The following is a 22,344-nucleotide window of genomic DNA, read 5'->3' as shown; positions in this document are numbered from 1 at the left end:
CTCTACCCCAGGGTCCCTCCATCCCCACCCTGCTGACCCCACACCCCACTGTCCCTCTACTCCTCTGTCTCTCCACTCCATTCATCCACCCTCTGTACCTCACCACCTGAGTCCAGCCACACTGACCTTTCTGGCCCCCATATCAGCCAAGCTCAGGACCTCTGTACTTGCTGTGTTTGTTCTTCTCATGACCAAATCCTTGTCATTCAGGCCTTAGCTCAAATGCCAACTCCTCAGAAAGGTGTTTCCTAACAAGCCAGCCCCGCATTCTGCCACCCTGACTCCTCCCGCCAGCATTTAAAATGATCTCTTTGGCTGCCTCCCTCCCCTGTAGGACATGGCTCCAGAGTGTGGGCACTGCCCATCTTGCCCACCTTGCACCAAGTAGGCATTCACAAAGATCTCTTTTGAATAGATGAGGAATGAAGTTGCCTGAGTACACTGAAAATTCCACTACAAAAAACAATTTTCTAAAAACTACTGCAGGAAATGGTTCTATGTAACAAAAATGTTTTTATGCCTGCCTGGTAGTCCAAAGTGTGGGCTTTCCCAATTTGGCACAGCTCCTATTCTCTGCAGGTGTGATTCTCTGCATACGATTTCAGCTCTGTGTGGCACATGGACACACACAGTACAGAGATGCACCAGAGCGTGGTGCGCACGGCCACAGTCTGCAGCTCCACACCCTGCCTTTCTTTTCACAACGCTTCTCGTGCACTTTACAGCTTTTCTACAACAGGCATTAAAGACTGATGTGTATGAGTGAGCACACATGGGCATGCTTTCAGGAGACACCAGCACAGACAGGACCCGCTCTCTAAGTGTGTAGGAAGTCAAGAGGTAAATGCGTCACAGGTATGTTCCGGTATGTTTTACAAAACCCAGGCAATTCCAAACTTCCCAGCCACCTCCACTCAAAGGAGCTGCCTCTACCTGCCAAATCCAATAAAGCCACTAAGCCCACAAAGGCCTTGGAGGCGTGAAATGGCAGAATCTGGGTGAGAACACACAGTTCCTCTGGGGTGAGACTAAGCCTTTTCCCATTTCTTCAGAGGAAGGTCTACAGCCTAGAAATGTGCTAGAACTGGCAACAAGCTTCGTTTTAACACAAAGCACTTGACTCAAGTGCGGGTGGGGGTGACTTCCTGTGGAGGGGAAGCCCGCGAGGAGGTCCCTGCTCACCAGCACGGCCGCACTGCCCCCCGTCGTGATTGCGGGCTGCGCCTTCGCTGTGGCCTGCACAGGCTGCGTCTGGGTCTGGGGCTGTGGCTGGGGTTGAGACTGGACAGCTGGTGGCCCTGCTGGCGGCTGGCTGCCCGCTGCCTGTGGTTGTGGTAGCGGTGGTGGTGGCTGCTGCGGGGGTGGCGGGGGCTGCGGCTGGGGCGGGGGCGGCTGGGCCACGGCCGGCTGCTGTGCCTTCTGCTGATCAGCCAGAGCCTGAGGGGCAGGGAAGGAAGAGGAGCCACTGGAGGGGCGGACCTGGCCTGCACACCCCCTGGATGAAGTCATAGCCACCACATTTTCCCACTCAAGCAGAAGGGCCCAGGGCGCTGACCTTTTTCTCTTTTGCGATTCGCTCTGCACGGAGAGACGCCACCTGGATGGGAGGCAGTGGCTTGTCATAGTTGATTCCACTGAAAGACAGACGCAAAGGTTAAAAACATATAGGCAAATTTTAAGATGGACAAGTACCAAGTACCCTAGAAACCCCATGCTGCCAGGTGCTGGGGCAGCTCCAGCCCAGCCCAAGAGACGAGGGCATAAAGCAAGGTGCCCGACATGCCCTGCAGGAGATCGAGCCACCTGGACCTTGTCCTCAGCCTGGCGCCGAGTCCTCTTCCTTGAGGCCGAGCTCTCCCACGCCCCGGGAGAAGTATCTCTGAACACATCCCCAGGGTAACTGGTGGCAGCCCCCAGAACGCACAGCCCACCTCATGTGTCTGCACTGTACTCAGGAAAATCACTGTCTGTTCATTCTGTGAGGACGCCCTCCAGTGAGGCAAAGGGAGGGCGGGACTGAGCCTGTCTCGCTCCCCTGGGAATGCCCAGGCTCCACGCCGTGCAGGCCCGCAGCAGGTCCATAAATATTAGTTGGGTGAATTAACTCTTCATTTAATCAACAACATAAATCAAACACCTGGTCTGTGCTCCCAGACACTAGAGTCCCAACAATCATAGCACTCACATCAGACAACAAACAGGTAAAACGTGCAGTAGGTCTGAAGATGTATACTGACTGCTATGAAGGAAAACAGCAGGGTAGGGCTGCAATTCTCAACAGTATGCTCTGAAAACATCTCACGAGGGCGGTTAAGTGAAGGCCTGAGGCGCGGCTGCCAGCACACCCAGGGAGCACCAAGGGGCCGAAAGCCAGGGTCAGGCGACTCAGAGCATGGGCAGGAGGGAGTCCTGGGGGCTTGAGGAGATGGGCCCTGGGCCAACTTCCTCTGACAAGGATCACTCCACTACTGTGGGGAAAGGGAGCCACAGAACAAGGAAGCGTCCCAAATCCACCACTGTGTGACAACAGTGCCTAAACCAGATGCACACCATTTCATCCCAGCATTTCCAACATTTATGGGAAGAGTCGGACAGTCAGAAACACAGCAGACACCCATGTGCCTGGCACTAAGGTTCCACACCGGGGTTTCGCCATCCAATTCTTACCCCATTTGCTTTCTTGCATCTACCCACTTCTCTACCCATCCATTCATCCATTCCTCTTTTCCCTTGTAGAACTTCAGGGCAAGTACACACACCCCTAAACATGATGTGTTCTTAAGATATGGCTAACAAAATCAGTGCCTGAGAGGTGGGGTGCAAGGAAGAAAGCCCCTTGTGGTTGGCCACATGGCCCTGGCACACTCATCATGTCTGTCAGCATCTTTCCCCACCGAGGGCCAGCAAGGACAATCCCTGTAACACAGAGACAGGGCAGGGGCCGTCCCATGCACACCCCAGCCCACGGCAGGAGAAGCACCATCTCTCCCGCAGGTTCTGCGCACTGCCATGTCCAGCTGATGCCTGAATACACTAAGTGCACAACGATTTGCTGAACTCGCTGAACTTAGATGACACTGGAATGAAATCCTTCCAAACAGTAACAAATGTGTCATGACTAGAGAAATACCTTTCTGCCAACACAGACGCGTGCTTGGGGTTCTTCTGAAAGGGATTCATGCCAAGCCTGCAGTATAGACGGTGAGACAGTAATTATTAAATAAAGGAAATATCTGAAGAAGCGTTATGTTAAAAATACATCAAAACCAAGCTTCACGCAATCTACTCAGTCATAATTAACATAAAATGAGCACTCAGGAAACATACAGAGGTTTGATTGGGGGGCTCCTCTTGCCCGCAGTCATTTTCATTAAGTCAAAGTGGCTCGTGTACAGCTGGGTGTGTGTGGCATTCTCATCCTGGGCATAGATCTGGCTCGTACGGAGAGGACGGTTGTTTTTACTCTGCAACAAAATTGACGAGAGTGCATCTGAATTAGGCAGCATGGACAGACGGCTGTGCGGGACATAGGCCTCACTGGGTGGGAATCTGAGACTAAACTCCCCATGGCTGAATACAAACTTCCCTTTCCTGGGCCTTCTTTCCAAGTCCAGGCATAACCCAACAGCAGCGGCATTAAGCGGCTGTCCCGGCCGACTGCTATGACACTCCCCAGTCCACGCTAACCCTTTCCAGGTGTTCTCTCACATAAGCCCCATAATCACCTAAAGAGGGAGAGGGAGGCCGGGTGCAGTGGCTCACGCCTGTAATCCCAGCACTTTGGGAGGCTGAGATGGGCGGATCACGAAGTCAGGAGATCGAGACCATTCTGGCTAACATGGTGAAATCCCGTCTCTACTAAAAAATACAAAAAACTAGCCGGGCGAGGTGGCGGGCGCCTGTAGTCCCAGCTACTCAGGAGGCTGAGGCAGGAGAACGGCAGGAACCCGAAAGGCGGAGCTTGCAGTGAGCTGAGATCCGGCCACTGCACTCCAGCCTGGGAGACGGAGTGAGACTCCGTCTCAAAAAAAAAAAAAAAAAAAAAGAGGGAGAGGGAACAAAATAAGTGTGCAAAGTGCCTGAGGTCACACAGCAGGTAACCGTGTGGAGCAGGCTGTGAGCCTTCACCCGGTAACACCAAGGGGCAGCGCGGACCGCCATGGACACCACTGTCCTCTGCCCATGGTGGACAGTGAGGCTGGTGCATGCCCAACGGTGTCTCAAAGTACATTCTTGGGGGTCTTTAGCAGTGCTTATGCCTGGCAGTCCTTCCTTCATAAATTGCACAGCTAAACAACGGGCCACTCAATTGTGGGCTACTTGCTCCCAAGACATCTTAGCATCTTGCAGAATTTTAAAGTAACTCCTTATCCTGTGAAGTGAACAGCCGTCCCAGGAATGCTCTCTGTGCAAGGTCACAGAGGTAGTGACAAGTCAAGACCAGGGTTCAAGCACCTCCTTCCTTGCCCAGGGCTCTTCCCCCATGCTCCTCTAAACTCCGGTCAAAGAGAGTGTGCCAAGGCGAAAACCAAGACTCTCACATGACACAGCAGCACAGGCCCAGGTACAGGTGTGTCTGCGCATGTACAAGCACACATGTCTGTGTGCACACGTGTCCTCTACTGCTAGAGAAATGCCCTAAATTCTGAAGGCAACACTAAGGACAACCAGAACTAGAAACCAACATGCAAGGCCACAGCAGTCTCCTCCCAGAACACTGTGCCATACAGGGAAGCATTCTCCTCCTATCTATCATCCTAAGAGTGAGCAAAGGGAGGGAGAGAGAAGGGGTGCATAAGAGTAAGACCAGGTCTATCACACAAGACGCTGGATGGCTAGGTTGAGCCAGGCCAGAGGCAGAAAGACTGTGTGTCTGGTAACAGAGCTCCTGTGCAGGCTCTCACCAGGCATGAATGCCCCGTCCACATGGCTTGCCGGAGTCCCGCAGGCTCTGAGAGGTGGGGCTGTCCCACTCACACACACATCCGACCACTGTCACCATCAAGGGCTTCCACAGGGCATGAGGGACACGGAGGCTCAGGATGCCCTTTAGGGGGCTGGACAAGTCACCGTGGGGTCCTCTAATGCAAAGAGTCATGGCCTCTACATACAGAATGAGAGGCCCTGGAGAAAATTCTAGGTCTCAGGTTTCTGTTGATTCCTAAAATATAGGGTAAGACTGAATCTTACTCTACGTTTCTGTGCACAGGCTCTTAACAAAGTGCTCCAACTTATTCAGAACATCACCCGCAGCCACAGGTGGTGGCTCATGCCTGTAATCCCAACACTTTGGGAGGCCGAGGTGGGTGGATTATCTGAGGTCAGGAGTTCGAGAGTAGCCTGGTCAACTTGATGAAATTTAGGGTAGTCCTCTAGCAGTAGAGGACACATCTCTACTAAAAATACAAAAATTAGCCAGGCATGGTGGCAGGCACCTGTAATCTCAGCTACTTGGGAGGCTGAGGCAGGAGAATCACATGAACCTGAGAGGCAGAGGTTGCAGTGAGCCGAGATCATGCCACTGCACTCCAGCCTAGGCAACAACAGTGAAACTCCTGTCTAAAAAAAAAAAAAAAAAAAGAACATCACCCTCAAACTTTACAAATATTTTTGCCTTTTTCTCTGGATTAGCTTCATAAATCAGCTATAAAAGAAGACAATATTTTAGCTTTACTTTTTTCCATAATAAGGTAATGGCTATTATTACAAATGCTTCCAAAACACAGAAAATCTAATTAATGCAAGATTCCAGGAAGTCTTATTGGTAAAGGGACCACAAAGTGGTATTACGAAGAAAACTTGCTTTTCTACGTTCAACAACAACAACAAAAAAATGCTTTATTTTCAGACAAGTGTTTTTAGAAAAATGAAGAGAGATGACTGAAAGAGCGGGTACAGAAATAAATTAAGTGTGATGTTCGCATCCTGAGGATGGATCTGGCTATTACGGAGAAAATGTAATTCTCACAAATTAGAAACAAAAGTAAATATAGTAAAAGTACTGGATGCCTGCCTCTACTATATCTGCCCCACCCTGTCCCATGCAAGAAGACATGCCCACAGCTCCTGTTTGGATGGGCTCCACGAGGTGAACTGTGGTCCCCACACACCAGCATGGCAAGTGCCCTGGAAGTGGGACAGCACATCCCCTGAGGGGTGTGGACACCGGCAACGTGGGCACAGCAGAGCATGCAGACGCTGCTGGTGTGGGGGCTCTGGATGCGGTCCTGAAGCAAGAAAGGCAGGCAAGCAGCAAGAAGGAGCTGCCTGAAGAAAGCCAGATGCACAACGGAGAGGGATGACTCAGTTTAAGGGAAGGCACGCCACACGCACGCCTACATGTTACTGACCAGCTGCCTGGACTCTTCCGGGGTCAAGCTACAAACCACACAGCTGACTTCTTACATGAAAGACTAATGATTTGACTATACTATATGTAAACAAACACTTGCAATACTTATAGTTAACCCTGAAACAGGGAATATTACGCTTGTCAAACCATTGCAGCCAGCCAGTCATTCAGTACCAGAATAGCAGAGGTACCAGTAACAGACTTTTCTTTAAGTACGCTATGATCAAAACAAAGCGAGACAGCTTATCTTTTCACTCACCCAAAACCTTCTTGAAAATGTCTGTCTATATATGACCAAGTATTTGGATGATACCCTCATTTAAGTATGCCATGATCAAAACCCAGTGAAAGGTCTTTTCATTCATCCAAAACCTTGTTGAAAATGTATATATATCGGCCGGGTGTAGTGGCTCACGCCTGTAATCTCAGCACTTTGGGAGGCCAAGGCAGGTGGATCACAAGGTCAGGAGATCGAGACCATCCTGGCTAACACAGTGAAACCCCGTCTCTACTAAAAATACAAAAAATTAGCCGGGTGTGGTGGCGGGCGCCTGTAGTCCCAGCTACTCAGGAGGCTGAGGCAGGAGAATGGTGTGAACCCGGGGGGCGGAGTTTGCAGTGAGCTGAGATCGTGCCACTGCACTCCCGCCTGGGTTACAAAGCGAAAATGTATACATATATATACAGCCAAGTATTCGGATGACACCCACACTCTCTTAGAAATGACAACGGCAGTGCAAATGTTGGTATCAGATAAAACCTCAGGTATGAGGCCTGCTGCCAACACCAAGCACAGTGCGAACACCTCCATCACTGCTCATGCCATAGGCGAGGCACAGTGCAGGAACCTGACCTCGCTGGGTCCACCAGGAGCCCGAGGAGATGGACTTCACCGCAGACCCACAGGGATCAAGGAGCCCAGTCAGTGAAGAGCAGGACTGGAGCCGACACTGCAGGCCGCAGCCACCACACCTGCCTGTGTTCTCCTTGGAGGATGAACAAGACCGCGCTTACCTTCCCCTCCTCTCGTGGAATGATGACGTTCTCGTAGCGATTCCGGCACTGTTTGGAAGAGCGGTAGATTCGGCTACAGGAGTTAACGACATCACTGACAAGATCCCAATTAGGTGTGTGAGCAGGTGACACGATTGTGAGGTTCAAAGGCAGCTCCAGTAACTGCTTTACAGCCTAGAGAACGAGGTTTCAGGTAAAACAGGCGAATACACTCTAAGTCAGAAGGTCTTCCCTCCTGCCAAAGACTCCCCGCAAAGTGATCACAGTGAGCTGGAAGCATAGACATGAGGGAGAAAAATGACCACGTGATCGCTGGCACAAAGACCACGCCCACCTACCTGCAGCAGCGCCCAGTCCTCACTGATGAGCCACTCTGGGTTGTCTTGACCAGGCTCGGCTGTGGGTTTGGCAAAAGTTGGCAGGGGCTTGGCGAACGGCACCTGTTGCTTCAGCAGAATATTCTTTTTCTGCTCCTTGCCCTCTCTGCGAATTTTCAGGAGGCCTGGTGTCGCTCGGTCAAACAGGGACCGAGGAGGGACGACTGCCTCCCCGTGACGCTGCTTCTTTTTCCTGCCTGCAGCTGAACAGAGAGGCTGTCTTCAGCAAGACAGTAAACCAGGAGATTCCACATTGGCAGGCAAAAGACAAAGGAAACAGGTTGGGCAAGTCTGGAGGTGCCTGGGCAAAGAGGCCACAGAAAGCACCTGCCAAAGACAGACCTGCTCTCAGGTCTTCACGGTCAATTAGAAGGAAACACGAAGGTTTCCTCATCGGAAACAGAACTTGTGCACAGGGCCTGAGAGGCAGTGGACGGGCGTGTGAGCACTCGCCCTGCAGCAGACAGGCAGACAACAGACAGCAGAAAGCGGCTGATATGCAGGGACTCTGCAGGCCAGGGCCCGCCTAGGTCACGCGATGCCCTCGGGATGCGCACCTGAGGGATCTGTTTTGTGTCGCTTCCGCTCCTTCCTCACATACACGGGGGGCAGCTTAGCCTCTGGGATGGGAGTGGCTTCATACATGAGACACATGACCGAGTCAAGATAGATGTCACTGTCGTCCTGTGGTGGGGTGGGCGGGGTCCAGAGCTGCACAGAGAAGGGAGGGCCCATGAGATGTGGAACTCACAGGAAGCTGCCCGCGCAGACCCAAAGGGAGAGGGCAGCACTCACCGGCATGACTTCTGCCTGCCCATCGACATCTTCGTAGACATACTCCTGTAGGGAACACGGCACGCTCTAATTTCCACCAAGTCTCAGTGTCATGTTGTAAGCCACAAATCATGTACCTTCATACTTATTAAGTCTTCCAAATAAGTCTGATCGACATGACTATTTATAATAAGACTTATAAATGCTTTAATCAGAGCTGGTCAACATCTAACTGCAATCTCCAAGTGTCAATTTTTAAGAAAACTGTTTTTAGAACATGAGTGAAGTTGTTTTGATATGAGAAGTAACAATTCCTAGGCATTTTCTCATGTCAATGTACACAGACTTTGAACAGCCAAACATGGCTGAACAAGTGCCCCTCAGCAGGGGGGCAAGAGGGCAGGAGGGCCCCGGGCCAGGTACCATGCTGTAGGCATCCTCTCGGGTGTAGGTCAGGAGCTCCGCCTCCTCCTGCTCCAGCCGCAGCCGGGCCTCCCTCTCCTGCAGGGTCTTCAGGTTCCAGAACTCCCATGCCCTAACTGCAGTCATCACTGCGTCCTGATGGGAAGAGAAGCAGGAACTTTCAGGATCAGGAACGCAGCTCAGAGCAGTCCCCGAGTCCCCGCTCTAGGTCTCCCTGCTGTCTCAGAGCCACATGTTCTCTATACACACTGACCCACAATGTGTCACCCTGCAAGCAGCAGCCTGCTGCAAATCAAATCAAAGACATTGAGGGCAGAACAAGCCCCATGGTCCCTATGGGGGTAAACAAGCTCCACGGTCCCTATGAGGGGTGAACAAGCTCCATGGTCCCTACGAGGGGTGAACAAGCCCCATGGTCCCTACGAGAGGTGAACAAGCTCCACGGTCCCTACAAGGGGTGAACAAGCTCCACGGTCCCTACAAGAGGTGAACAAGCCCCATGGTCCCTTTGGGGGGAAAACAAGCTCCACGGTCCCTACGAGGGGTGAACAAGCTCCACGGTCCCTATGGGGGGAAAACAAGCTCCACAGTCCCTATGAGGGGTGAACAAGCTCCACGGTCCCTACGGGCTTCTTGAGACTCTCTTCATTTTAAGTTTGTTTCCAAACTTGTGGGTTTTGGCTTTTGTGACTTTAATTTAATGAAGTCACATTTACTTTAAATCAAACTTAACTCTGAAAATATTGCCATTTTTTTCACTGACCGAAAGTTGACCCTCTTACCTCACTGTCTCTCGCTTTTTCTTGCTCAGTGGAAGCATGGAATAATTCCAGGTAATTTAAAGCGTATTTTTCAATTGGTGTAAGCTGTTCCAAAAGTATATTTTTTGAATAGGGTTAATAGCAAGTTAATAAAAGTCAAGTTCCTTATACAACCCACTCACCAACATTTGAATCAAAAAAGTGATTTTTCTTGCAGTAAACAATAAATATTTTATAGAACGGTCAAATTTTTAAAGTAGGTAGTTGTAAAGGAAAACATGCCCAAACCTGCTCCATGAAGTCAGCTAGTTCCTCTAATTGGGACGGTTCTTCATCACATGGCATGTTCTCAGAGTCTGAGGACAGCGCATCAGTGTGTGGTCCCGGCACCCCCTCCTCTGTGGACTTCTGGGCATCCTCCTCCAGATACTCAATACTCTTGAGGGCCTGAGGAAAGTCTATGTTTAGATTGCCTTGACAGACTTTTTAAATGAGGGTAGTTTTAAAAAAGAGCCATCCTATGTAAAGTTAATGGAGATGCCTACACTATAATCACACACTCTCTATAAAGGCCATCCACTCCTTCCCTGAGGTCCTCTAACAGGTGAAAATGATAAGGCACTTAGAGAATACAGAAAATGAGCGGGAAATCCCCTGGGCCTTGCTAACCTTACTATCGAGTTGGACAGGCAGGCCCCATGGAAGGGCTGAGCACTGACGCAGGCAAAGCGTGCCAGGGCACCCAGGGCCAGGGAAGCTCCGAGAACAAGAAAGGCCCAGGAGGCTCCATCTCAGACCCGATGCACACCACTGCCCTCAGCTGACAGACACAGCAGGACAGAGGCTTCTGTCCAGGAACCAGACAGCAGACGGACAGCCCAACATTATGGCAGCAGGAGCAAGTCCACCGCGAAATGTAGCATTGATGACTATAAACATACAAGACAGCTTTATCACAGTGCAAGACACGCAAGTTAGAATGAGGAGATGCCACTGTTCATCTGCAGAAACAGCTAGGAACACACGTCTGATAGTTACCTGCAGATGTGGGCAAAATACATCTGACATGGAGGTATGGTTTTTAGTTAGAAGATACAAATTAAAAACCGATACAATCTGTTTCCAGGGCAATCCGGTAAAACCTGCAAAGTTATATAACACTATTTCGACACTATACACAGAACTTATTGCCAGATAGGTGGTGCACCTAAGTAGCAAACATAAAACAACGCATCATGTAGAAGAAAACAGAGGAGGATGCACGGCGACCTTCAGATGGGCAGAGAATCTCCTCAGCAGAGCACAAAAAGCGCCCACTATAAAGAGAGCAGACGTGGGCCCTGGATGGTGTCAGAACTCGGAACTTCTGCTCATCAATATATAGCGTTTAGAAAGGCAAACCACAGAATAGGAAAGATATGTCACGTGTATCAAACAAAGGCCTTTTATCTGGGATACATAAAGAACTCCAACAAGTCATTAAGAAACAGAGACAACTGGCCGGGTGTGGTGTCTCACGCCTGTAATCACAGCACTTAGGGAGGTCGAGGCAGGTGGATCACCTGAGGTCAGAGGTTCAAGACCAGTCTTGCCAACATGGAGAAACCCCATCTCTACTAAAAATATAAAAATTAGCCAGGCGTGGTGGCGTGCACCTGTAATCCCAGCTACTTGGGAGGCTGAGCTGGAGAATCACTTCAACCTGGGAGGTGGTGGTTGCAGTGAGCCGAGATCATACCACTGCACTGCAGCCTAGACGATGAGTGGGACTCCGTTTAAAAAAAAAAAAGAAAAGAAAAAGAAATAGAGAAAAACCCAATAAAAAAAAATTGGGAAAAGCCTTGGCATTTCTTTAAAAAGTACTCAAACTGCCAGTAAATATGTGAAGAGGCACTCAAACTCATCAATCAACAGCAAAACTACAAATTAAACCACAATGAGACTATCCCACATTCCACCCTGTAGCTACGGTGACAGGACCAGCAATTTCTCCTCCACACCACCACCCAGAACAACCCCATGGTGGGAGCATCCCTGGCGCAGCCACAGCATCTCCTGAAGTCAAACGTATGCAGCCTGAATTGCACATGCGTGCTTACCAAAGACAAGGATAGAAACATCCACAGGAGCACAACTCAAATTAACCCCTCCATCACATCCACGAGCCGTAGATCTGATCAACTGTGCTATATTCAGACAGAACTCTACACAGCAATGAGAATGAGTTACCGACTGCCGCACACAACAAGAAGGCAGACCCGAAGGAAGAGCGCCCCATGTACAGAAAGTGCAGAAGCAGGGAATGCTGTCAGAATTCTCAAGCGGCAGCACCGACGGGGGACAGGCCTTCTGAGGAGCCAGCCGCATCCTCCTCCTCCACCAGGTGCCTCTGCTGACAGAACATTTCTCCAGCGGGAATCTTTGTGATGCGTACACTTGCTGTATGTTTCTGTATGTCAACAAGGACTTTTCTTAAAATCATTTTTCAGGCACAAATCCTCTGATGAGCGTTGCCAACGATAGAAGAATCCTACAGCCACAGTCCCGTGCAGCAGGTACGAGCACAGCACGCTAACGTGGATCTGTCTCTGCTAGCAAAAGGTCAAGGCTAACCTACCTCTCTGTTCCCAGAGGCCGGTCAAGCCAGTGAGGAGCAGCCATCCTCCTCACACACCCACTGCAGCGAGTCCTGCTGGCTCTACCCTCCAAAGACCCCCCTGCTGCCCCGGCAGGTCCCCCAGCTTTCCTCACTAGCCTTGCTCACCAGTGTTACTGCTCTGGGACTCTTAACTGGGCCCCAGGATCCCCCTGCCTTGCTACAACCAAGTCTCAACAAAGGAGTCAGAGCGACTCTCTTAGGTCATGCCAGACCCTGCACCACAGCTTGACTTAAACCCTTCCAAGGGCTCCCTGCAGTCAGGCCCCACCTGGTCACACCCTCCCCACCCCCTCAGCCACAATGACCTGTCTACTGTGGTGACCACAACATTCTCCCCTGGCCTCAGCATTTCACAGCTTCTCGTGTGAATAACTTCCATGCTTCACTCACTAGGTTTGGTTTCTGCCTCTCTCCTTACTAGAATGTAAGCTTCATGAAAGGTGAAATTCTTGTCTTTTTTTCGATCCTGTATCCCTACTGCTTAGAACAATGCCTGACACACAGTAAAACAATCAACAAGTATGTTTCCAAAGAATCTATGTGTTGAAATACTATGCTGCTGGGAAACAACAGAGCCAATACGGAAAATCCCGGACTTCTGATGGACACTTGTGTTGATTCCGTGTCCTGGCTGCTGGGACAGTGCTGCGATGAACACGAGGGTGCAGACACCTCTTTTTTTTTTGAGACGGAGTCTCGCTCTGTCGCCCAGGCTGGGGTGCAGTGGCCGGATCTCAGCTCACTGCAAGCTCCGCCTCCCAGGTTTACGCCATTCTCCTGCCTCAGCCTCCCGAGTAGCTGGGACTACAGGCGCCGCCACCACGCCCGGCTAGTTTTTTGTATTTTTTAGTAGAGACGGGGTTTCACCGTGTTAGCCAGGATGGTCTGGATTTCCTGACCTCGTGATCCACCCGTCTTGGCCTCCCAAAGTGCTGGGATTACAGGCTTGGGCCACTGCGCCCGGCCCAGACACCTCTTCCACGTGCTAATTTCAACTCTTTGGATAGACACCCAGCAGTGGGATTGCTGGATCCTGTGGAAGCTCTATTTCTACATTTTTGAGGAAGCTCCCTGCCGTCTCCCATGGTGGCTGTGCCAACGACGTTCCCAGGAACAGAGTGCAAAGGGCCCCTTTCCTCCATGTCCTCACCAACACTCGCTATCTTTTGCGTTTTGATGACAGTCATCCTAACAGGTGCCAGTTGGTACCTCATGTGGTTTTTATTTGATTTTCCTGATGATTAGTGATGCTGGACATTATTTCGTCTACACATCGGCCACTTACATGTTTTCCTTTGAGACACACAGAGTCAGGTCCTTTGCATATTTTGTCTTTGAGACAGGGTCTCACTCTGTCACCCAGGTTGGAGTGTAGTGGCACGATCACAGCTCACAGCAGCCTCAATCTCCTGGGCTTAAGAGATCCTCCCGCCTCAGCCACCCCAGTAGCTGGGACTACAGGTGCTCACCACCACACTCATAGTTTTTAAAATTCTTCTTGTAGAGATGGGGTCCCACTATAATGCCCATGCCAGTCTTGTTCTGGCTTCAAGCCCTCCTCTAGCCTCAGCTTCCCAAAGTGCTGGGATTACAGCCTGAGCCACCACACCTGGCCCTAGCTATGATTTCGTGTTGTTTTCCTTTTCCAACCTCATGCATGTATTACCTCCTTAAAACGGAATGAGGTTGATCCATGCCTCCTGATACGTAACAATCTGTAAGGTATGTCTGTGTAAAGGAAATGATACACAGACAATCTCCAGAAGAAATGTGAGAACCGGGGTGGTGGCGGGGTGGGGGCAGGGCAGGAGACTGGCTTTTCATTATAAATTCTCAAAGGTTTGGGTCATAGGTGGATCCCTCAGTAACAGACATGCTCTGGGGCTGGGGGAATGGGTCTCGCCCTGTTCGTCCTGTGAGGGTCAGTCTATTAAAGGGAGCCTGCTGTCTGCCCCTCGCTCCCTCTCTCGCTCCGTGGCCTGCACATGCAGCTCCCCCTCCCCTTCTGTCACCATGGAAGCCGTCTGAGGCCCTCACCAGACAGATGCTCAATCCTGAACTCTGCTGCCATCAGAAACATGAGTGAAATACACCCCTTTTTAAAATAAATCACCCAGTCTCAGGTATTCCTTTACAGCAACACAAACAGACTAAAACAGTCATACCCCAAGTATTTCTTATTTATTTGGTAACTGAGTGATGTTTAGAAATGGAAGAGGAGACAGCATCAGAGTTGATGAGAACAAGCTGAGCACAGGCAAGGAGGGGGCTGACACCATGAGGCTGGGAGGCTCAATCTCGCGTGTTGAGGGACAGGTGCTGAGAGGCTGTGCAGTGTGCCCAGTCTCGTCTTTAACGCTTTCACAGAAAAGAAAAACATACAGAAAAGCCCATGCAGTCAGGCACTGTAGTCAAACAGGGCAGGAAAAAAGATGCACAGGGATACCAAATCCTTCCAAGGTAAGAGGCACAGAAACGGGGGCCCCAGAACAAGCTCTGGAGGAGTAGCAGGGCCACATGAAGGAAGAGAGGACTCAGAGAACGAAGGTAGCTAAAAGCCTCCATCTCCAGGACGTGAGGCTGTAGGGCTTTGGCGGGCAGCCATGGGGATAGGGAGGGAACAGTGGCCCCGTGACAGGTATGTGATGTGTCCACACAGCAGCACCCCCAAAAGGGAAAAATCAAAGGACCCAAACATGCCCTCTATCTTCTAGTACCCACGCCAAAACAGTAAAATACTGACATAACCCGACAGCCAAAATATTATCACTTCAACAGGCAGTCAACATTCAAAAGTATCAACATGATAGTCTGTGTTCTTTCTTACACTCAGTCTTCACAATCAACCGGCACCTGACACTTAGCACCTGAGTGCAGGCTGGTGGCTGCTCTGCTCAGGGAGAAGCCAACACAGCCAGCTGGAGGGGAGCAGGGGCAGTGCTGGTAGAGCCTCCAGAGGAGGCAGGAATAGATTTCCATGGGGAGGGGAAGGAGCTGAGACTGTGGGAAAGTGCGGATGAAGACGGCAGCAACTGCTTCAGTGACAGGCCTGTAGTTCGCGACCTTCGTCACCCTTTCCCTCACTTGTATTTGCAGTTCAAAATCCCCATGACGGAAAGAAGGGAGGGGGGAGGCTCCAAAAGCAGGGACGGGAAGAGGGCTTCAGGCCAGGGAAGAGTGGGGACTGAGCACTCAGAGCCCCAGGGGAGGGTGCAGGTGTTCTGACGGCTCCCACCATGCAACTCTCCAGCCAGATTCAATGTATTCTCACCTCTATGAAAGGTCTTGCAATTTTGGGTGCAATGGTTTCCGTGACAGAAGGTTCCTGAGAAAGCACCACAAACTCCTCAGCTTTGACCGGGAAGCCAGCATCATCCATGGGAGAATAAACCTCAAACAGCTCCTGGATGGTTCGCTGAACACAGAGACGTGTGTTACTCCCCAGGACAAGGTCCAAGTGTGCATCTGACCTGAGCTGGAGACCGAAGCCCCTCGCTAGCGTGCACTAACACCAGGCGATTCCATGCGCCGCACAGCGGGCCTCACCTCAAGGACTCTCACCGAATAAGCAGTACCTGAGTTAAGAATGCCATGGAGTAGTCATTTCCCTGAGCAGCCACTTCTCGGATCAAATCTTTAGTTCCATTTTTCAACAATTTCTCTTCAATGGAATTGCCACTCACAAGCCTGCAAACAAAGGACATAAGATGCTAAGTCGGTCACCTGGAAATGCAGTGACAACAGGCTGGCCACAGTATGCAGATGGTGATCAGCGAGTCCACGTCCCTCCTCCAGGTCTACCCCTGTTTGCAACATGCCTTCGTGGGGCCCCAAAGGCCGCTGTCAGCCAGCCCCTCCAATCTTAGCTCTCCTGCCTCCCAGACAGCTGACAGGAGGCCCCTCCGGAAGACTCTTCGCTGTCCCACCTCATCCTACTACACGTCATCCTGTTTTTCTCCCACCAGTCTCAACCTGGAAATGTCCCACCCGGTCCTTCCAGATGTACCTCCAGCATCTATCTTCTTGGAAACTTTCACTGAGCCCAACAGGAAGAACTGATAATTTCACAGACTTGCTTGTTAACCCTCATGAGACATCTCATTCTCACATAATTATGGACATTTTCATCTTTTTAACCCCTGTACACTACCAGACCCACAACAGGCGTTCAATTAAGACTATGATTTGTAGATGTGACCCCACTGGACAGACGGACCCCCAGTGCAGGGACACATGCACCCGAGTGGCTTCCTTAAGACTGTATCACTGGGGACACAGAACAGACCACGCAGTCTATTGCCTTCCCATGAGGCTCATCTGCCTATAAAATGCTAAATGCTAACCCCCCAAAATGCTCACATTAAACAACTTTAACAGCATGATTTTCACAGAGATGAAAACAAATTTTTTTTCAGAAAATTCCAAATTAAAAGGATCCTAAATATTAAAGAAAAGCCATCATAGGGAACAGAACGGAAAGTGAAGACGTGAACCCAGACACAAACAAAGGAACTAAATACGTAACAAAGGGAAATAGCAACATGAAAGACGGACGGACAACTTCATCAACAGCAAACCACCACCTAGGAAGACTTTCCTGGCCTTTCAATGAAAATCTGCTCTTTCTTGATTATATTACTACATGCTCATCATAAATTATTTGATTACATAAAAGTATAAGAAACAAAACAAAACAAAAAATCACCTGGATTCCAATCACCCTGAGAACCATTAAAAAAGGTAGGGATGGCATTTCCACCCACCTTAGTTCACAAGAAGGTGCTGCTGCCTATATGTGACGGTGTGCACTTCCACGGGCACACTTTTCCTAACAGGTGCACTTCATGGCTGCTTCAGGGAGGGTGGCCTGCCTCTCCTGCCCTCTATCTACCCCAGCAGCCACGTCAGTGTGAACCTGGGTGGGTGCGTGCTTCCACGACATTCCGTGTGAACCTGGGTGCGAGCTTCCACGAAGTTCCGTTTCAACCTGGGTGCGTGCTTCCAAGATGTTCCATGTGAACCTGGGTGTGTGTTTCCACGACATTCTGTGTGAACCTGGGTGTGTCACTCCACGACGCTCGGTGTGAACCTGGGTGTGTCCTTCCATGACGCTCCGTGTGAACATGGGTGTGTACTTCCACGACGCTCCGTGTGAACCTGGGTGTGTCACTCCACGACGCTCGGTGTGAACCTGGGTGTATCCTTCCACGACGTTCCGTGTGAAACTGGGTGTGTCCTTCCATGGCGTTCCGTGTGAACCTGGGTGTGTCCTTCCATGACGCTCCGTGTGAACATGGGTGTGTACTTCCACGACATTCCGTGTGAACCTGGGTGTGTCCATCCATGGCGTTCTGGGTGCACCTGTGTGTGCCCGTCCACAACGTTCCATGTGAACCTGGCTGTGTCATTCCACGATGCTCTTTGTGAACCTGGGTGTGTCCTTCCATGATGTTCCGTGTACTGTCACCTCATGCACAACCGTGTGGGGAAAATGTCTGCCTCATTTCCTACTTCTCTGCATTCTGCTATCCTCGCTAAGCAGTGTATTACAGAAATCCCTCGACATGAGCTCATTTTCCACCTGGCTGCTCAATATGGTGGGATGGCTGTGCCCCAGTGACTGCTTTGTGCCATGTGACAAAGCTGCAACACACATCCTTAGATAGCAATCCCACGTCCCCATCAACATGAGGACATCCCCTTTTCTAGTGCCAGGCTGAGCAGGCTTGTTCCCTTAGGGTCTCACCTGTTCGGGGCATGAGAAGAGAGATTTCATCATGCATTAAACTGGTCCTTCCTTCTCCAGACCAGTGAGCTGGAGCGGCCTCTCATACTTTTTGGCCAATTGGGATGGACTGTTCATATTCACAGGCCCTTCCTTTTTAAAGGTAAGGTGGGGGGGAACTTTATATATCTTCTCGATTTTTAGGAGCTATTTAACCCTTTACTTACACTGAGAATGGCAAATCATCTTCCTGCTCCATCACCCGCCTGCCCACTGGGCTCACCGTACATGTACAACGCTTGGCTTCCTGTCATCTCCCCACTCATCACCTGCCTGCCCACTGGGCTCACCGTATCTGTACAACGCTCGGCTTCCTGTCTCACTGCAGCTGTGTGCCTGTCTCCCCTGACTTCGGGGTCTGTGTGGGTCAGGCGGTCCCTTCCAGCTCTCGGCCACAGGCACTGTCTCTTCAAGAGTGTTCTAATACTGCTGCTCCACTGAAAACATTCAAGTCCTTCATCCCTCTGGACTCCGCTCTGGTCAGCCATGGGAGCAGCACTCCAAGCCCGTCCTCTCGCTCATGGAGCGCAAGGTATGCAGCACATTCATGACAGAAAGGCCCTCCAGTTACTGTGACAGCCAACCTCTGTTAACATGCAAACTCCCCATGGATGCCAGGCTATCTGCCCTGACACCAACAGCACCCTCATGCGGTTTGGGGGTCCCCATGGCTCATAGTGGGGCACACTCCCACCCGCAACACTGAGCATCATGATGGCAGCCTTCGTCAGGATGTCTGCACCGCAAGCACACTGGCACCACCTTACCCAGCCACGTGTGTGCACGCATACAACCTCCACACCCATGAGAAGCGTTTTCACAAAAATATTAAATTTTAGTATTACTTTGGAGAAACTTCACAAGTTCATGAACGAAGTCTACCCACTCAAGAACAAAGTGGGTCTTCACACTTGGCACAGCTCATCCTGCATCCTTCAAGGCCACCTCATGCCACACTTCAGATGCCCTGTTCCTGCACCGCTAAGGCCATGCCTGAGACTTTATTGCTACTGAGAATAAAACACTTTTCCAATTTCTAGCTAGTAATTGCTAAAGGGCCAACAATGCAGAATGGATTCCACACTAAGCCCTTATCCATTCAACATAAACCATGCACCAAACTTATATTCATCACCATGGAAACATATGTATAATATACTGTTAAAAAAAAAAAAGTTTACAAAATAAGACATAGTGTGAGCCTTCTTAAAGAATCACAAACATGTCTGGAAAGATGTGCATCTAAATATTAATAATTGCTGCCTCTATAGGATCCTTGTTTTTCTTTACAGGCTTTCCTTTTTTTCCTCGAGGAACAAGGAATGCATTTATAGCAAGAAAAATAATAATCAAACAATTTCAATACAGCATTTGAATTACTATGACACCAACTGTCTTGTTAAAAAACAAATGGCAGGCTGGGTGCAGTGACTCACGCCTGTAATCCCAGCACTTTGGGAGGCTGAGGCGGGCTGACTGCTTGAGTCCAGGAGTTTGGGACCAGCCTGGGCAACATAGTGAAACCCTGTCTGTACAAAAAATACAAACATTAGCCAGGCATGGTGCTGTACACCTGTAGCCCCAGCCACCCGGGAGGCTGAGCTGGGAGGATCACTTGAGCCTAGGTGATAGAGGCATCAGTGAGCCAAGATCACACCACTATACTCCAGCCTAGGCAACAGACCCTGTCTCAAAAAAAAAAAAAAAAAAAAAGAGGTTAAAGCACACTTGGGGTTGTAGTTGCAGGGTCAGCTACTACCTAGGAGATCTCATGCAGGGACCATAGTTGTCTAGTCTCAGGTTCCCTACTGGGAATTGACACATCACTATGAGAGGCGAGCCTAGGCTGCACTCGGTACACAACCAGGCACAAAATAAGCAAAAGAAGTAAATATCCTATTACACTGTAACAGTAAGCACTTAGAAATTTAAAAATATAGAGTAACCTTTCTCCATGTCTCCCAATTGTGTTTTGACAGTTACAGTTTTCATCTTTAAAGCTAATAATAGGCTGGGTGCTGTGGCTCATGCCTATAATCCCAGCACTTTGGGAGGCCAAGGCGGGAGATCGCTTGAGGTTGGGAGTTCCAAGATCAGCCTGGCCAACATGGTGAAACCCCATTTCTACCAAAAATACAAAAACTAGCAGGGCGTGGTGGCGCACACCTGTAACCCCAGCTACTCGGGGGGCTGAGGCAGAAGAATCACTTGAACCCAGGAGGTGGAGGTTGCAGTGAGCCGAGACGGCGCCATCGCACTCCAGCCTGACTAACAAGAGCAAAACTCCATCTCAAAAAAAAAAAAAAAAAAAGATAATAATAGATTTTGGCTGGGCGCAGAGGCTCATGCCTGTAATCCCAGTACTTCGGGAGGCTGAGGCAGGCGGATCACGAGGTCAGGAGTTCAAGACCAGCCTGGCCAATATGGTGAAACCCCGTATCTACTAAAAATACAAAAATTAGCCAGTCGTAGTGGCGCACGCCTGTAGTCCCAGCTATTCAGGAGGCTGAGGCAGAAGAATCACTTGTACCTGGGAGGCAGAGGTTGCGGTGAGCCAAGATCGTGCCACTGCACTGCCGCCTGAGCGATAGAGCAAGAGTCCGTCTCAAAAAAAAAATCTATTTTAATTCTCTTTTTCTTCTTTTCACAGGTGTTGACCATTCTTTCAACAGCCATTTTACTAACAGATAACTTTTACTTCATAATAATTAAAACAACCCAAAACCTAAATCGTACTTTTAAGACTGAGGTACTCTGGAAGAGGTACCACGTGTAAAAACTGAGGACGGCAAGATGATTTGTGTGAGCAGCATCACTAACTTACAATTTCAAGCAAATGTTGAGTATAAATAAGAGGAATAAATAAAACAGCAGAAACATAAATTTGTCTGAAGGAAAACGAAACCTAGTTTAAAATTAGATATCATGTATTGTCTTTAGTTTTTCCTTTTGTTTCTGCATTAGTACTTCTTGCACCAATACCTCCTGTAAAGCTTCTCATTGACTCCATTTCCACACGGCCGTCCCTGCAGGCCCTCACCTGTATATGTGGATGTCTTTGCATCTCCCGATCCTATCACACCACTCCTGAGCTTTGGCATCCATCACTGGATTCAAGTCATTGTCATAAAACACGACGGTGTCTGCCTCTACAAGGTTTATACCTGTGGTACGGCTGTGAGTGGAAAGAATGGCACAAAAAATCCGCCTGTCTCTGTTGAAACTCCTCATCAGTTCCTAAGATGAAACAAAACACTGAAGTCAGTATTCCTGGAAAATGTTGGGAAACCTTTGACACATTTCACCATTTATCAATTAGAAATTATCCCATAGTAGGCCAGGTGTGCTGGCTCACGCCTGTAATCCCAGCACTTTGGGAGGCCGAGGCGGGCAGATCACAAGGTCAGGAGATATAAACCATCCTGGTTAACATGGTGAAACCCCGTCTCTACTAAAAATACAAAAAATTATCCGGGCGAGGTGGCGGATGCCTGTAGTCCCAGCTACTTGGGAGGCTGAGGCAGGAGAATGGGGTGAACCCGGGAGGCAGAGCTTGCAGTGAGCCGAGATTGTGCCACTGCACTCCAGCCTGGGCAACAGAGCAAGACTCTGTCTCAAAAAAAAAAAAAAAGAAAGAAAGAAAAAGAAATTATCGCATAGCAAAACTGCTTGGTTTGTATTCCATTCAACACAAGGCTCATGTTAAAGCAACACCAAGGTCCCTGCACTGTATTATGGCTCTTCCGTGCAGCCACCATCATCTTACACTCACCCATCTCCAACACCCTCATACCCACGGTTTAAATAACACCAGCCATGAGTGACAAGAAAAAGTTAGATTCCACCTTGCATTTACTGTCAGCTCAACTTTAGGCCCCAAAAGAAAACAGCGTCTTACTGGGGAGGGATATGTGCTTTCTCATCTATCCTCAGGCAATGCCAGGGCACTTTACAGGCAACAAAAAGCCCCTGGAGTAAGGCTGAGGAAGCAGGAAAAACAAAACCGTGAAGGACATTCCTCTAAGCTCACTGAGGACCATGAAAGGAGATGACTTGAATACTTCTCTTCCATAACTATTTCTGTGCCGGAAACGAAACCTAACCACTGAACATCTCTCTTCCTGCAAAGCATTCTGCCTGTAATTTGTTAGACTATCACCAAGAAAACTTGTTAAACCACCTTTTGCTCTATTTCGTTC

At 49.7% G+C, this 22,344-nt stretch overlaps 1 protein-coding gene and 1 non-coding gene across 3 annotated transcripts in view; both read right to left on the bottom strand.

Annotated features, from left to right (window-relative positions):
* EP400 (E1A binding protein p400) overlaps positions 1-22,344 on the bottom strand; it is a 135,045-nt gene that overhangs the window by 26,587 nt on the left and 86,114 nt on the right. For both annotated transcript variants that reach the window (XM_025401544.1, XM_025401545.1), the window contains 14 exons: positions 21,186-21,382; positions 15,936-16,047; positions 15,632-15,775; positions 9,990-10,148; positions 9,723-9,806; positions 8,941-9,075; positions 8,539-8,583; positions 8,301-8,454; positions 7,705-7,946; positions 7,367-7,540; positions 3,328-3,464; positions 3,131-3,187; positions 1,556-1,634; positions 1,183-1,437 (listed from right to left, as the gene is read on the bottom strand). In XM_025401544.1, the coding sequence (XP_025257329.1) occupies positions 1,183-1,437; positions 1,556-1,634; positions 3,131-3,187; positions 3,328-3,464; positions 7,367-7,540; positions 7,705-7,946; positions 8,301-8,454; positions 8,539-8,583; positions 8,941-9,075; positions 9,723-9,806; positions 9,990-10,148; positions 15,632-15,775; positions 15,936-16,047; positions 21,186-21,382 (1,974 nt within the window). The remainder of the gene's footprint in view (positions 1-1,182; positions 1,438-1,555; positions 1,635-3,130; positions 3,188-3,327; positions 3,465-7,366; positions 7,541-7,704; positions 7,947-8,300; positions 8,455-8,538; positions 8,584-8,940; positions 9,076-9,722; positions 9,807-9,989; positions 10,149-15,631; positions 15,776-15,935; positions 16,048-21,185; positions 21,383-22,344) is intronic.
* Positions 22,000-22,134, bottom strand: LOC112635700. Its single transcript, XR_003122035.1, has one exon. It is a non-coding gene; the product is annotated as a small nucleolar RNA SNORA49 (small nucleolar RNA).

This window comes from Theropithecus gelada, chromosome 11 (genome assembly GCF_003255815.1).
Source record: "Theropithecus gelada isolate Dixy chromosome 11, Tgel_1.0, whole genome shotgun sequence".
In the NCBI taxonomy this organism is placed as follows: Eukaryota; Metazoa; Chordata; class Mammalia; order Primates; family Cercopithecidae; genus Theropithecus; species Theropithecus gelada.
This window is presented reverse-complemented; position numbering and strand designations above follow the sequence as displayed.